Source organism: Lynx rufus, unplaced genomic scaffold, assembly GCF_022079265.1.
Source record: "Lynx rufus isolate CCGP_SWC_20201006 ecotype Redwood Valley unplaced genomic scaffold, mLynRuf1.p SCAF_7, whole genome shotgun sequence".
Classification (NCBI taxonomy): domain Eukaryota; kingdom Metazoa; phylum Chordata; class Mammalia; order Carnivora; family Felidae; genus Lynx; species Lynx rufus.
In genome coordinates this window covers 16,327,978-16,344,958 of record NW_025814889.1, presented here as the reverse complement: position 1 = coordinate 16,344,958, position 16,981 = coordinate 16,327,978, and the positions used below count along the sequence as shown (strand labels likewise).

The window sequence follows — 16,981 nt, the reverse complement described above, 5'->3', positions numbered from 1 at the left end:
AATAACTACACTTCTATGACAGAAGCTCTGCTGTTCCAGTTCTCCTCTTTACAGAAGTCCGGAGAGAAACACAGGAAGAAGAGCTAGAGTATTCATTTTAACGCTGCACTCTACACGATGGGGGACAAGATGAGACGGCTACATGATCGATACAAGATCTTGGATCTCAGATTGAACACAAGTCCAAGACCATTCTATCCTTTCCAACAGCTGATTCAGGACAAAAACAAAAAACCCAAACACCCAAAAAACAAATTAAAACAACCACCACCATAAACCCAGGTTAAAAAGCCGGCACACAATACACTGCCATCTTAAATAGGTCCTATGACATATTTCTTGGGTTCTAACAAAAAAGAACGACATTATTAGGACGGGTAGCAGGAATCTGTCTCCGCTGTAAATCTGTCATGAAATGACACAAGATAACCTGGCAATCATCAGAAGACAGCATCGTTTCATCACAGATAAAAGTAGTATCTGATTTGCTGTTAAAGCCTTCTCTTGAAAGAAAAGTGTTCCTGTATTTTTTCAAGAAAAGTGTATGTGTTGTTTTATGTATACATATATATGTATATATGTAGTATATACACACATACTTATGTATCATTTACTGCATAAATATTTATATAGTCTATATTTTGGGTAAGATTCAGTACTAGTTTGGGTAAGATTCATTCCAGTTGCTGGAAATGAAAAGGTGACTAAGACAAAGATCCTTCTTTAAATTCTTGTAAACTAAAAAAGAACTAAGCATCTTGCAATTTGTAACTTTCTTTGACCCCTCGTACTCACATTATAGAAAGATGAGATATTTTGCCAGCTAACTACAGCCTACCAACTTATATACAAAAGCTCTTTTAAAATTCTAAACCTTTCAACCACTAATAGAAACCTTTCTACACTAGAATATATTTCTCATTTATGACCTAATCTTGGTGACCCCAACTCATCATTATGAAGATTCAGTGAACTATAGTATTATGTAGAAATACAGTGAACTGCCTACAAACATTTTGGCGGGCTACCAATACTTACATCTCCTGCAACTATTATGCCTGCCCGTAACATCACTTTTCCTGCTAGGCCCCACTTTCTAGTTTACTTCCCTTGGTAGCACAGGTTTGGAAAGTAAACAGGAAGTTTTCATAAGATTAGTTATGGCTCCTTCTGACTATCTGACATGAGGTCTTAGGAAAGCCATTCATTATATTACTTACAGGCCAGTGCCTCCAAGTTTGGGGCTAGATGCTAAAGAAATGGCTTTAATCTTTGAACAGAAAGAATTCCTATGGGATTACACTGCATTTGTCACACTTCAGGAACCGATAATGAAAATACCTAATGCATAAATTTCATAACACTTCTTAATCTGCGTTTTTACAATGGTATATATATATAATGTTTTAAAAGAAAAATCCATAGGCTGCACAATTACCTGATTAAGGATAATCTTGGTAGAAATATAATTTCAATTTGTAGATAATTAGATGATTTTCGGTAAATAATCTCACTAGCAAGCTGCATTTTTAATAAACACCTCGGAGGCACTAATGTCTGAAGAGTCCCAGCTCCATTAAATTGAATTTACTCAACTTTTATTAAGAAGAAAATTATGGATTATCATCCACTTACAGACTGGAAAATACTTACTCATTTCTGGTTCAGCAGTAAGATCAGCAGTCACAAAATTAGAGGGAAATAACCCCATGCCTTGATGGGTTTCACCTTTCCACCAGTTGGGATCACTAATGAGAAACAAAAAATATTTTCATCTCTATAAATCTCTACCTTAATAGTGTTTAACTTGCATTATTATCAGATCTGAATCCCACAACAATCCAATGAGGGAAGAAATGAATATATTACTATTACAAACAGAAGATGAACCCTCAGAGAAGATAAAGGGCTGTTAAACACAGTTCTTTATCTTTTGGAAGGCTGGCGAATGCTCTGAGGATTTAATAAAAGGTCTGAACTCTCTCTCCAAAACAGAGGTCTCTGCATTTGACTGTCAACTTCAGGTAGTTCATGAGCTCCACTGTCTATAAGGCTCTTTTGTGATAAAATAAATGGTAGGCACTTAATTCACATCCATTCCTAAATTAGTGCTCTCTCTTGTACATACAAAATGCACATTTTTCTTGTACAAAAATGCACATTTCTCCCCCCACAAGAGACAACATGACAGATGACACTGTTTATAGAACAAAGCATTCACAAGGAACACACTTCCAGGTACAACTCCATGTTCACTGTTTTATCTTGGGTGCCTAGTATGAGAAAAGCTAGCAAGCTCTCAATAAACATTTTTTGAATGAATCAATGATCAAGGTTTTGTGCAATTTCCAGCTAACCAGCCCAAAATTTAATTCATTTTCTTTCACTCAAGAGAAGAGAAGGTAAATGTGCTACTATAGGAATAACCTAAATATTTTTGAATTTATTCTTTAAAACTGCTTGCAAATTTTAGTACTTCATTATCAATAACCATCATCAGTAACAATTTTCAAGTAAAAATAAAGCTACAGCCAAAAACCAGATATATTGAATCCTCTCCCATAGTAATATAAACGTATATAATTGCACATAAAATGAATTTGTCCTACATGGATATACTATTTTTTGTGAATAAATAAATTCAATATATTACGTATTTCTTACAAATTCCGTAAATACATATACATATTTGGTGTATTTTCTAACATTTTAACTTTACTAATTTAATTTCTAAAATTTTAACTTACTAATTTAAAAATCGATCTTATGAGATGAAAAAAAAACGAATAAACTAGTCTTCCAAATCAAATAAAAACAATTTAAACAAGAAATAAGAAAAAAATTAAACTACAAAATAAGAATACAGACAATATGACACAAGCAAAGCAACCAAATGTGACACAGAAAATATCTACATCAATATTTTTCTTATTACCTGTGGTAATGGCATTCAACAGGAATAATATGAAACACAGAAGTAATATATGTTTTCATATGAATGTCAAGTTAATATCAATTTGATATTATCCATCACCTGTCATCAAGAACTGTAATAATTTCTCCGGCTTTAAAAGTAAGCTCATTATCTTCAGCAGCTTCAAAGTCATATATAGCACGAACTTTTCGGCCTTCATGTTGGTGGTTAGTTAAGAGATTGGATGTGCTTGGGTATAAAGTAGAAAGTGTGGTTGACTGCTGCCTTTGCTCCTTCAAGGACAACTCAATAGCTAGAAAATAATGAGTTAAAAAGACTCCAAATGTTAATATATCCAACAATCCAAAGTATAAAAAAATATCTGAAGGTAAAAATGCATTCTTTTAAATGTGGAGCTGGAAACTAGGATATATTATTACATACTGAATAAAGATCATTTCATCAATTTAATTCATTCATTCACAACTGAAAGTTTAAAGAATAAACTGTTAAAAAGTTGAACAGCCATTAATGACTATTTTTACTGAATGGATAAAATTTAAATTATTCTGGATAATAAAAAGATATTATCTCTCAAATCCAATGTTTTTATTTAGCTGCAGATATTTTAATTTTCTTTCATCTTTTCAATATATTTCTATAGCTTCAATTCCCAAAAATGATAATCACAATCACTTGCCAAGAGTCCCAAATCTCAATGAAGACTTACTAAATCAGAATGTCAGAGGTAGTATATGGGAACCTGCATTTTACTGCTCCAAAGGTAATTCTTTGTGATCAGTCTAAGAAGTAGAACTAGGAAATAACTACAATGAAGTCTCACCTATCAAATTCCCTCAAAGAGATTTCAAATGTGTCTCTTGTATTGCTTCCCTCCTCTCCCAATGGAAGTCATCACCATGTGTCACTTAGGCTCTGTAATACAACCTGAACAGACTGAGAACCCTGCTTCAACTCAAACCATAACCCCTTCATCCCTGCTACTTCTGTTCTACATTGATAAAAGACCTAACAGGAAAAAGCAAACTTTAAAACTATCCTAAGAAAATACAGGAAAGTACCTTTTAGGATTTGGGGGAAAAATATCTTAAGATATAAAAAATGCAAAATCATAACAAAAAAGCAAAAATTTTGACTATATCAAAATTTAAAACTTTAGATAAAATACACCAGTATCAAAGTTAAAGTAAATGCCACAAATCAAGAGTAGATATCTACAATAGATATTACAAAGATTCTCAATGCAGCCTATTATTATAGTTTAAAAAAAAAAAAAAATCAGAAAACCCAAATGCCCGTCAGCAGGACAGAAAATTGCCATACACATTTTTTTAGTACACTGAAATATTACACAATAGTTAAATGAACTTGACTTACATATTTTATTATGAATAGATCTTAGACGTACTGTCGCATGCAAAAAACCGAACTGTACATGTTATGTACCCTATGAAAAAACAATTTGTGGGGCACCTGGGTGGCTCTGTCAGTTGAGCGTCCAACTTACGGTTCAGCTCGAGTCATGATCTCACAGTTGTGAGACTGAGTCCCATGTTGGGCTCTGGGCTAATGGCATGGAGCCTGCTTGGGATTCTTTCTCTCCCTCTCTCTCTGCCCCTCTTGTGCTTGTTCTTCCTCTCTCTCAAAATAAATAAATAAACTTAAAAAAGTAAAGAATTTGTTGGACACATAAAGTATTTGGCATTGTTTATGGATATATGGTGTGATAAAAATATTAATAAAAAAGAAAGACTGAAAGGACACATATGAAGAGTAGTTGTCTCAAAAGAGTATCAGTTGATACTGCAAAGGGGAACAAAACGGATTTCAGTGTGAGCTGTAAAATCCTATTTCTTTTATTTTTAAATACCTCAGGAAAAAAATATTCAGGGCCCATCTTCTTCCCACCTTTCCAACACCAGAGACTTAAACAACATACCTTTTGCTAAATCTTCTTCTTCTTTTTTGTTAGCCACAGTACCAGGGTCTTTGGCAACCAGGGCTGGGCTTGCTTTTGCTTGTTCTGCAGCCTAACACAAATAAAGGAAGACAATGTTTGCAGAATGTTCTCGAATTTTCCTACCTACACTTAATCTAAGAACTTGCAAGACCATTCTTATCAATCTACCACAGACTTCTGAAGAAGAAAATAATCCAGAGGCGCCTGGGTGGCTTAGTCGGTTAAGCATCTGACTTTTGGTTTTGGCTCAGGTCCATGACCTCGCGGTTTGTGCGATCCGAGCCCTGTGTCAGGCTCTGTGCTCGACAGCACAAAGCCTGCTTGGGATTCTCTCTTCTCTCTCCTCTCTCTCTGCCCTTCCTCTGCTCCTGCTCTCTCTCAAAAAATGAACAAACATTAAAGAAGATTTAAATAAAAAAAAAAAGAAAGAAGAAAATAATCCAAACCGTAGCAGCCTCCACTTTGAAAGAAGATGTGGAACTGGAGGAAAGAAATGGAGAGCAACGGGATACTGAGGGCTGCTAAAAGCAGACAGGATGCAAACGAGCCAAGAAAGACCAGAGGAGATTTAAAATTTTTTAGAAAAATTCTGAAACCAGAAAATGGGTTGAGAAAGGGAAGGAGACGTCTATTTTGAAAACAAATAGTTTTTAAAATTTTAAGCTATTTAACAGTTATATTTTATGGCTTCCTGCCCGGTTAAAAGGCAGGATGTTATCCTTAGGAATAGAAATTTACATGTAACAATATAATGCTCATAAAATTATACTTTTTTGTAAACTAAAATACAAGTAGTTAATTCTGACAGCATATTCCAGTTACCAGGAACTGCCAGCATACACACACACACACACACACACACACACTTACATGCCTTTGACAAAGATTTGTTTCTGCTTATAACGTCCTCCCCTCTGGCTCCTTTTACTTGATCAACATTTTTCCTATTGAGTTTTAACTTACCAGTCCGTAAACAGCTAAAATAATCCCTTTCTCGATGAAACATTCCTAAACCGCTAAATTAAGCATCCTCTTCTCTGTTCCTCTGGTAGTATTTTTACCAAGGTACTATGCTATAGGTAGTTAAGAATGTAAATTTTGGAGTCAGGGAAACATGGGTTCAAATTCTAAATCCACGAGGTTCTAATGAATGACCTGGGGTACCTTAAACTCTTTGTATCTCAAGTTCCTTATCTACAAAATGAGGGTAATAATAGCAACTAGATAAGTTTGAGAGAATAAAGTAACATGTAGCTTCCAAACTCAGATAGGATGAGGGCCACCAATGATGGTTTAAAACAAAAAGTATAACATTCTCTCTTGGGATTTATAATGTACATAGAGGTAATCTAGGTCACGCGTACAGTAATTATGGCATAAAGAATGATGAAATGAAGGATAAACCCTCAACAGATGCAACATTTCTACAGTTTACATGAAATAATACAATGTTTACTCAAAATACACTGTGAACAGTTATAAAGGTATATTAGAATACCCAAAGCAACCACCACCAACAAAAATGGAATTCTTGGGGCGCCTGGGTGGCGCAGTCGGTTAAGCGTCCGACTTCAGCCAGGTCACGATCTCGCGGTCCGTGAGTTCGAGCCCCGCGTCAGGCTCTGGGCTGATGGCTCAGAGCCTGGAGCCTGTTTCCGATTCTGTGTCTCCCTCTCTCTCTGCCCCTCGCCCGTTCATGCTCTGTCTCTCTCTGTCCCCCCAAAAATAAATAAACGTTGAAAAAAAAATTAAAAAAAAAAAAATGGAATTCTTATAAGTATTCAAATTAACACATGTACAGCACATAGATTAGTGCCTGGCACTAGTAACAGTAGTAAATCTCAGCTTCTATTATAATTATCTGCTTATATCTGTCTCCATAACCATGCTATATATTCCCTGAGAATATATGTGCCTAAATACTGATGACAATAAAGAAACATTTGTTTAGTAAATGAAAGGCAAAATATTCAATATAACGGGTAAAATACAGTTATAGATATACAGTTCCATATAACATAACTGTATTTTATACTGTAAAACAAATGCACAAAGCATTTATTTTTAGAAAAGCAGATACTAAAAAGCTTTTTGTAGTTCACTGAATGCAACTTCAAGCACTCAATTCTGATCCATCTCTCCATGGAATTTTTTTTAGATATTAAGGTTTTAATCAACACATATCTCTGAAAATTAAAGGTATGCTTCCTCAGAATGTCCTTTTCAATTGCATATGAATTTTTTTCAGTTTGGTGAATTTCACAAAATAGACCTATTGATCTTTTATTGTCTGTGAAGTAATCTCTACCAATCAAGAAGAAAGTGCAGACGATAGATTCAAAGTGCTAAAAGGAAACAAAATACAGCTAAGTATACTGTACTTGGCAAGATTATCATTCAGAATTGCAGAAATGATGAGTTTCTCAAATAAGCAAAAAGCTATGGGAGTTTCATAACTTGAAACAAGGGTTTCAAAGAAATATTAGAAAGACTGCTTTATGGGGAAAAGACCATAACTAGAAATAAGAAAATATGTGAATGAAAAATTACAATGATAAAGGAAAACACATAGCATGGGTTACTGACAAACTGCTAATAAAGCTAGTATGAAGATTATAAGACAAGAGTAATAAAGTCAACTATATTCATAAGAATTACTTAAGGGACACACATATAAAAAGATGCAAAACATGACCTCAAAAACAAAATGTGAGGTGAGAGGAATAAAAATGTAGCGCTTTTAGAATGTGTTTGAGCATAAGCAACCACCAACTTAAAATAATCTGCCATAAATACACAGGTTGTCATAAATGAACCTCATGGTAACCACAAACCAAAATCCTATTAACAGATACACAAAAAGTAAAGAGAAAGCAATCCAAACAACACTAAATAAAGTCATCAAATCACAAGGGAAGAGACCAAGAGAAGAAAACTACAGAATCACAAAAATAACCAGAAAACAATGAACAAAATGGCAATAAACACATACCTATCAACAACTACTTTAAAAGTAAATGGACTGAAGTCTTCAATCAAAACACAAAGGGAGGTTAAATGAATAAAAAACCAAAACTCATTAATAGACTCACTTGAAAACTAAAGGTATATACACTGAAAATGAAGGAACAGAAAAATTTTTTTCCACGTGAATGGAAATGAAAAGAAACCTGGGGCAGCATTAATTATATCAGACAAAATAGGCTTTAAAACAAAGACTGTAACAAGAGGAAAAAAAAGGCATTACATAATGATGATGAGATCAATGTAACAGAAAAACACTTATAAATATTTATGCACCCAACATAGATGCACCTAAATACATAAAATGAGTATTAACACGCAAACTGGAAGAAAATGACAGTAACACAGTAATAGTAGGGGGCTTTAAATACCCACTTACGTTAATGGACAGATCATCCAGATAGAAAATTTAATAAAGAAACAATGGCCTTAAACGACACATTAGGCCAGATGGACTAAATAGATATACACAGAACATTCCATCTTCAAACAGCAGAATACAGATCCTTTCAAGTACACACGAAACATTCTGCAGGAGAGATCACATGTTAGGTCACAAAATAAGTCTCTGTAAATTTAAAACGCATGAAATTTTCTCAAGCACCTTTTCCAACCATAATGATTGGAAACTAGAGATCAATTGCTAGGAAAAAACCGTAAAAAACAAACAAGTGAAGACTATACAACATGCTACTAAACAACCAATGGGTCAATAAAGATATCAAAGAGAAAATAAAAAAACACCTTGAGACAAATGAAAATGAAAATACAATGTTCCAAGATCTGTGGGACTCAGCAAAAGCAATACCAAGAGGAAAGTTTGCAATAATACAGGACTACCTCAAGAAACAAGAAAAATCCCAAAGAAACTAACTTTACATCTAAAGGAACTACAAAAAGAATAAAACCCAAAGTCAGTAGAAGGAAGGAAAAAAAAGAGCAGAGCAGAAATCAATGAAGTAAACACTAAAACAATAAAAATGATCAAAGAAACTAAGAGCTGGTACTTTGAAAAGATTACAAAATTGATAAATCATTATTCAGAATCATCAAGAAAAAAAGAGAGGACTCAAATAAATAAAATCAGAAATGAAAGAGAAGTTACAACCCATATCAGAGAAAGACAAAGGATCCTAAGAGACTACTATGAACAATCACATGTCAACAAGGTGGACAAGCCAGAAGAAATGGTTAAATTCTAAGAAACATACAGTCTTTCAAAAGTACAAGAAGAAGAAACAAAATCTCAAAAAATGATTACTAGTAATGAAAATGAGTCAGTAATCAAAAGCCTCTCAACACACAAAATCCAGGACCAGACTTCCACAGCTGAATGTCTATCACACACTCAGAGTTAACAGCGTCCTTCAGAAACCATTCCAAAACACTGAAGACTAAGGAATGCTTCCAAACTCATTTCACAAGGCCAGCATTACCCCTGATAGCAAAACCAAAGACACTACCAAAAAGAAAAAAAAAAAAAAAAGCCAATATCCTCGATAAGCCTGCAAAAATCCTCAAGAAAATATTGGCATATCAATTCAACAATACATTATTAGTATCATACACCACGATCATGCGGGCTTTACTCCAGGGATGCAAGGATAGTTCAATATCTGCAAATCAATCAACATGATACACCACATTAATACAATAAAGGATAACAACCACATGATCATCTCAACAGTAGCAGTGAAAGCATCTGACAAAATTCAACATTCTTTTAAGATGAAAACTTTCAGCAAAGTGGGTATAGAGGGAACATACCCTAACATAATAAAGATCATATATGACAAACCCATGACTGACACCACACTTAGTGCTGAAAAGCTGAAAATATTTCCTCTAGGATCAAGAACTAGATAAGGAAGCCCACTCTTGCCACTTTATTATTCAACGTATTGTTGGAAGTCCTAGCCACAGCAATTAGGCAAGGAAAAAAAAAGGGGGGGGGGCGCTCTGCACCTTCTCATTTGGCACAGTTGCATCTTCTTATGACTTGCCAACCACAACCCTGAGACATGATGGTGAATGTTGGAGTAAATGAATTTGGCTGTATTAGGCTTCTGGTCACCAGAGCTACTTTTAACTCTGGCAAAGTGGATACTGTTGCCATCACTGACCCCTTCACTGAATTCAACCACGTGGTATACATGTTCCAGCATGATTCCACCTATGACAAATTCAAAGGCACAGTCAAGGCTGAGAACAGGAAACCTGTCATCAATAGAAAGCCCATCTCCTAGGAGCAAGATCCCACCAACATCAAATGGGACGATACTGGTACTGAATACATTGTGGAGTCACCTCGGGTCTTCACTACTATGGAGAAGGCTTGGGGCTCACTTGAAGGGTAGAGCCAAGAAGGTCATCCTGTGCCCTTTCTGCTGATTCTCCCATGTTCATGATGTGCATGAACCATGAGAAAGATGACAACTCCCTCAGGATTGTCAACAATGCCTCCTGCACCACCAACTGCCTGGTCACTCTGACCAACATCATCTATGACAACTCTGGCATCCTGAAGGGACTCATAACTATAGTCCATGCCGTCAGTGCCAGCCAGAAGACCACGGATGGCCCTCTGTGAAGCTGTGGCATGATGGTCAAGAGGCTGCCCAGAACAGCATCTGTTTCTACTGGCACTACCAAGGCTGTAACCAAGGTCATCCCTGAAATGAATGGGAAGGTCACTGGCACGCCTGCCATGTCCCTATCCTCGAGCGTGTCAGTTGTGGATTATGTCTGCCACCTGGAGAAAGGTACCAAATAGGACGATATCAAGATGGTGGTGAAGCAGGAATTAGCGGGACCCCTCAAGAGCATGCTGGACTGAGTAGCAGGTGGTCTCCTGACACTTTAACAGTAGACGCGTACTCTTCTACCTTTAATGCTGGGGCTGGCATTGCCCTCAATGACCACTTTGTCAAGTTCATTTCCTGTTGTTATGATAATGAATTTGGCCAAAAGCAACTGGGTGGTGAACTGGGTAAGAGCCCCCTGCACCACCAGCCCCTGCCAGAGCACAAGAGGAAGAGAGAAGCCTTGAGCTGCTAGGGAATCCTTGCCCCAGCTCATCCCCAACACACTGAGAACCTCCCAACCTCGACACAGTTTCCATCCCAGACACCATGAAGAAGAGGAGCCCTACCTTGTCTTGAACCATCAATAAAGTACACTGTACCAAGCCCCCCCCCAAAAAAAAAAGAAAAAGAAAAAGAAAAAGAAAAAAAAAGAAGAAAAAGGAAAAGACATCCAAATTGTAAAGGAAGAAGTAAAACTGTCACTATTTGCAGGTGACATGATACCATATATAGAAAACCCCTTGGGGCACCTGGGTGGCTCAGTCGGTTGTGTTCGACTTTGGCTCAGGTCATGATCTCGCAGTTTGTGGGTTCAAGCTTCATGGCAGGCTCTGTGCTGACAGCTCAGAGCCTAGAGCCTGGAGCCTGCTTAGGATTCTGTGTCTCCCTCTCTCTCTGCCCTTCCCCCACTCATGCTCTGTCTCGAAAATGAATAAATGTTAAAAAAAAATTAAAAAGAAAACCTCAGACTTCTCTGAAAAACTATCAGAACTACTACATTCCTCTAGTAAAACTGTGGGACACAAATTCAATTTACAGAAATCTCTTGCATTTCTATACACTAACGACAAGCTACCAGAGAGAGAAATTAAGAATATAATCCCATTTACAATCCCATCAAAATGCAAAAAATACCTAGGAATAAATTTAATCAAGAAGGTGAAAGACCCGTACCCTGAAAACTGTAAGACACTGATGAAAACAAATGAAGACGACACAAATAAACGAAAAGATATGCCAATATCATGAACTAGGAGAATTAATATTGTTAAGATGTCCATACTACCTAAATCTACAGATCCAGATTCAATGCAATCCATATCAAAATATTAATTTTTCACAGAATATTATTCACAGAACTAGAATAAATAGCTCTAAAATTTGTATGGAACCATAAAAGATGCCAAATAGCCAAAGCAATCCTGAGAAAGAAAAACAAAGCTGGGCATATCACACTTTTGGATTTCAAAATATACTATAAAGCTATCATATAATCAAAACACTATGGTACTGGCACAAAAAACAGACACACAGATCAATGGAACATAAAAGACAACTCAGAAATAAAACAACACTTATTTGGTCAATTAATCTATGACAAAGGAAGCAAGAATATACAATGGGAAGAAGAGTGTCTTCAACAGTGTTGGGAAAACTGGACAACCACATGCTCAAGAATGAAACCGGACCACCTTCTTACACCATATACAAAAATAAACTCAAAATGGACTAAAGACTTAAATGTAAAACCCAAACCATACAATTCATAGAAGAAAACACAGGCAGTAAGCTCTCTGACATCTGTCTTAGCAATATTTCTTTGACTCTAACTCCTCAGGCAAGGACAACAAAAGCAAAAACACCCAAACGGGACTACATCAAACTAAGGAGTTTTTGCACAGCAAAGAAAACATCAACAAAACAAAACGGCAACCTACTGAATGGGAGAAAATATTCATAAGTGACATATCCCCTAAGAAGTTAACGTCCAAAATTTATAAAAATATATACAAAGATATAACATAAAAATATATGAAATATATATTTAAAAAACAAGTTCTACAATTTAAAAATGGGCAGGGAACCTGAACAGACATGTCTCCAAAGAAGACATACAGATGACTAACAGGTACATAAAAAGATATTCAACATTACTAACGATCAGGGAAATGAAAATCAGGATCATGATGAGATAACTACTTCACATCTGACAGAATGGCTAGTATCAAAAGTAAATAAATTACAAGTATTGGCAAGGAAGTGGAGAAAAGAGAACCCTCACATTGTTGCTGGAAATGTAAACTGGTACAGCCTCTGCTGAAAACACTATGGAGAGTCCTCCTCAACAGATTAAAAATCCAGCAATTTGTTTAATTTAACAAATTAAAATCCAGCAGTTCTGGTTTTTGTGTGAAAAAACTTCTAGGTTTTTATCCAACGGACAAAAAACCCACTCATTCCAAAAAGACATATGTACCCTTGTGTTCACTGCAGTAAAACAGCCAAGACTAGAAGTAACCTAAATGTCTGCTGAAAGATGAATGGATAAAGATATGGTTTATGTGCACGCGCACGTGCACGCTACATGCATGCACGTGCACGCACGCACACACACACACACACACACACACACACATTACTCAGCCATAATAAAAGAGTAAAATCTTGCCATTTGCAACAACATGGATGGGCCTAGAGGGTATGCTAAGTGAAATTACGTTAGCCAGAGAAAGACACATGGTATGATTTCACTTATATGTGAAATCTAACAAACAAAACAGAAACAGAAACAGACTCACAGATACGGAAAAGAAACCGGTGGCTGCCAAACAGGAGGCAGGTGAGGGGAATGGACAAAACAGGTAAAGGGGATTAAGAGATACAATCTTCCGGTTATAAAATAAGTAAGGGGGGGGGTATAATATACAGCATAGAGAATCAATAACATCGTAACAACTCTGTATTGTGGCAGATGGTAACTAGACTTATTAAAGTGACCGTTTCATAATGTATATAAAGTCAATAATTATGTTGTACACCTGAAGCTAATACAATATTGTATGTCAAATATTCTTCAATTAAAGAAAACAGAGAAGGAAGTGAAGAAACAAGCTATATTTAAGCCCTATACTCCTGGGCTGCACACTTTTCAAAGTTCTTTCCGATCATCAGGTTCTAGGTGTTGCAATGATTCCTGTTACTCATTTGTCCAATACAGTCGCAGTGCTACCGTCACTTTTATCTCTATGTCAAAAGTTAGTGCTACGAGAACTGCAGCGGAATGAGTTAAGTGACTGAAGTATGACTTTTCTTAATATTTTTAGATTATTTTCTTCTGTACTTGGATGAAAAAATACACTTTAAAAATCCTAATATTTTCAGAGGCTTTTGTTAAGTACGCTGACAAAGATCTAGTCTGATTAAAATGTAATAATGATTAGGCAACTGAGTTTAAAATCTCGAGGGACTTGTGTAGATGATCCTACCTGATCATTTTTTATTAAATATGAAGTTCTTCACAAACATGGTTTCCAATAATCAGCTATCAGACACAATTGTTAAATAAAATCACCATTCTAGCTGATTATATTTTACTTTATACGCATTTTATGTATTTCTTGTGGCTAAAGATAGTAACTACAACAAAATTAGCTTTCATATGCTTTAGAACATCTAGATGAAAAAAAGAAAAGTAACTCTTAACTTTACTATTGCTGATGTATGTCCTGAACCTCTTGAACAGGAGAGGAACCTAACTTCTGTGCCAGTCAATAAATAAGTGCTCTTGCCAGTGTTCACTCCACTTTCTGTCCTGTGAAGCCTAGTCCGGACAGACACATATCCACTAACCTCTATATCAACCGGAAGGCAGGATCGTGTAGTGGAAAGAACACTGGACTGAGAGTCAGGAGGCCTGTGTTCTACTTCCAGCTCTGTCAACTACGAGCTGTGGCCCTGGGGAAGTCACTTAACCATTCTGGGTCTCAGTTTCCTCATCTGTAAAATGAGGGGATTAGATTAGAGAATCCCTAAAGTTGTTCACACAACTACCTGAGATTCTAGGTTAACGAAACAAAGCTACATGACACACAGGTCGTTAGTCCTTCCTTCTCTAACTGGAACAAATTCCATCATGGACTGAAAAATAGTTTTCACTTGTACTGAAGGCCGTACTCAAGATCAAGAGCAGTGCTTCCCAAACTTTAACGCGCGCACAGAATCATCTGGAGATCTTGTTAAAATAGAGATAATAAATCCATAGGTCTGGAGTGGCACCTAAGATACTTCATTTCTAACAAGCTTCCATGTGGTGATGATGACGATCAACAAGCTACATTTTAAGTAACAAGCTCTAGAATAGCTTCTCGGGCCACAGAAACTGTAATTTCAGTAAGCATCTATACTCTAGTTTTCTATAGGGAGTCTACCCTTTGGTAATTAAACATCGCCTGTCTTGTCAAGGAACTTAATTATAAGATAGGTTGTTGTTGCTCTGCATAAAATTATTCCCTAATTACACAGATGTTAGAAAACATTCTGAGAGTAGTAAAAGCCAGCTACAAATTATGAATAAATATTTCTTAAAGACATAATTTATCATTGTAAAACTATTCATAAGTCAAATTTCAAGTAAGAAGAAAAATATACTGCCCTTCCCGTATCTCCCAAATATATTTCTGCATCTTCACATCTCAAGACTATTCAGACAAACTAAAAGAGTACTTTGGGAAGAAAGTTCAGTTAAGTCTGGATAAATCACTTCATAATTCGGTGAAGTGCTCAAAACCCCGAACTTGAGCCCTCCACAGCTTGAGAGTTTTCTGTGCATGCTTTCACACCACTTGTCATATTTCACCCGAGTCCATGCCGTAGGGAAAGACAGTATAATAAATTATCACACATTTTAAGGCCCCCTAGATTCGCTGGGCATCTCAAAGGATGCTTACTCAGAATAGAAAAAAAATAAAAGATACCCTTTCAAAAATGCTTTCTTCGTGACATAAATTAGAGATTGATCCCATTATATAAACTGGGGAAGGGAGAGGCAGAAAGGAAATTTCAGCCTTTCACTCAATCATATTTATGCACTGGTCAGTTCTAATTAAGTGAAAAGCTATTTCATGCGCTTCTCTTCTCATCGACTCCCTTATCGCCGTCTCACTTTTAATACAAGTATTCATAAATTTCACTATCAAAACAAACTCTAAACTCACCCTTAAATTTTAAGGACAGCCCAACTTTTAAGCTGTCATTCTTTGTAGATAAAATTAAAGCATTAAGAGCATTTAAGAAGACTGTCAGTATTAGCTGATACCATACCGCAGTTTTGTCTATATTATTAAAAACTCAAAAATTTTTTAATTGCAAAAAGCTAATTTATTTATAAAGAAGGAGAAACAGTGGGAAAGTGGAAGTTGGAACAAATAAATATTCCCCTGAATTTTTCTGGCATCACTGAACACAGGACTTAATAACAAAAATTCCTTTGGGGTAGTAAAAACTACCTGGTTTGGAAGAAAAAAAGAAAACTTCATATAAATGTGGCTACTTTAGAGAAACCAACTATAGCACACATGCAACTTTACAAAATACCTGAGAGCCAATAGCTGGAAATGTAACTCCTTGCTCCTTAAGGTTCTTAATCATTGCTGATATTAGACTAAGCTGTGGATCATTCTTAAATTCATCTGTCCATTCGACCATAAGAGCCTTTAATTTTTCACAGACTTTAGGATGACCCTGAAAATAGAGAAAAAATTTAATTAAAAGGTACTAATTGCCTGGGTAATTTAACACAGATACATTAAATATAAATATTATAAAAGTGCTGTAGACATTTTTTTGAATCACAAATTATCCCTAGCTATAGATAATACATAAGAAAATATAGTTGGTTACTAGAAATAATCAAATATTTTTTCACATTATGAAAAAAAAATAGATGATACCAACATACATCCCTCATATCAAAGTAAAACAGTGTGTACTAACTTATACTGGAGGTCAGAGAGACAGAACTTTTTAGAGTATTTCGCAACTAAGCGAGTTTTGTACATCAGGAAGACACAGAAAAGTAGTCGGTTTTATTTTGGTAATTTTGTAGACCAGTAAAAAATAAGCTGGGAAGAGAAAAAAATGATAGTTCTTTTATTCCTAATCCCTGACTTTTGATATGCCTGACTGTGTCTTTTCCCCAAGTTGTTTAATTATCAGAGGCTGGTTTGAGGTCCACTGCATGTCACTATTCCTAGAAACCTCATTTCTTCAAAATAACACCTCCCCCGTAAGTATAAAATCAATATGTATTTGGAAAATAAAGTAGTCCTTTTTCCTGTATGTAGCTGTTTGCTTTTCAAAATAGTTGTTCTTGCTGCTAAACACAAATCTGCATATCACATCTTCAATTAAATTATAGAATACACTAGAATCTATTCATAAACAACCATACATTTTGATGGACACTCAGGACATTAAAAG

General features: G+C 35.8%; 1 protein-coding gene across 1 annotated transcript in view; it reads right to left on the bottom strand.

Moving 5' to 3' along the window:
• Positions 1 to 16,981, bottom strand: part of STAM (signal transducing adaptor molecule) — an 83,807-nt gene that overhangs the window by 28,199 nt on the left and 38,627 nt on the right. Inside the window, exons 5-8 of the mRNA XM_047066828.1 lie at positions 16,097 to 16,243; positions 4,875 to 4,965; positions 3,035 to 3,227; positions 1,654 to 1,748 (exon numbers count right to left, since the gene is read on the bottom strand). Coding sequence (XP_046922784.1) covers positions 1,654 to 1,748; positions 3,035 to 3,227; positions 4,875 to 4,965; positions 16,097 to 16,243 — 526 coding nt within the window. The remainder of the gene's footprint in view (positions 1 to 1,653; positions 1,749 to 3,034; positions 3,228 to 4,874; positions 4,966 to 16,096; positions 16,244 to 16,981) is intronic.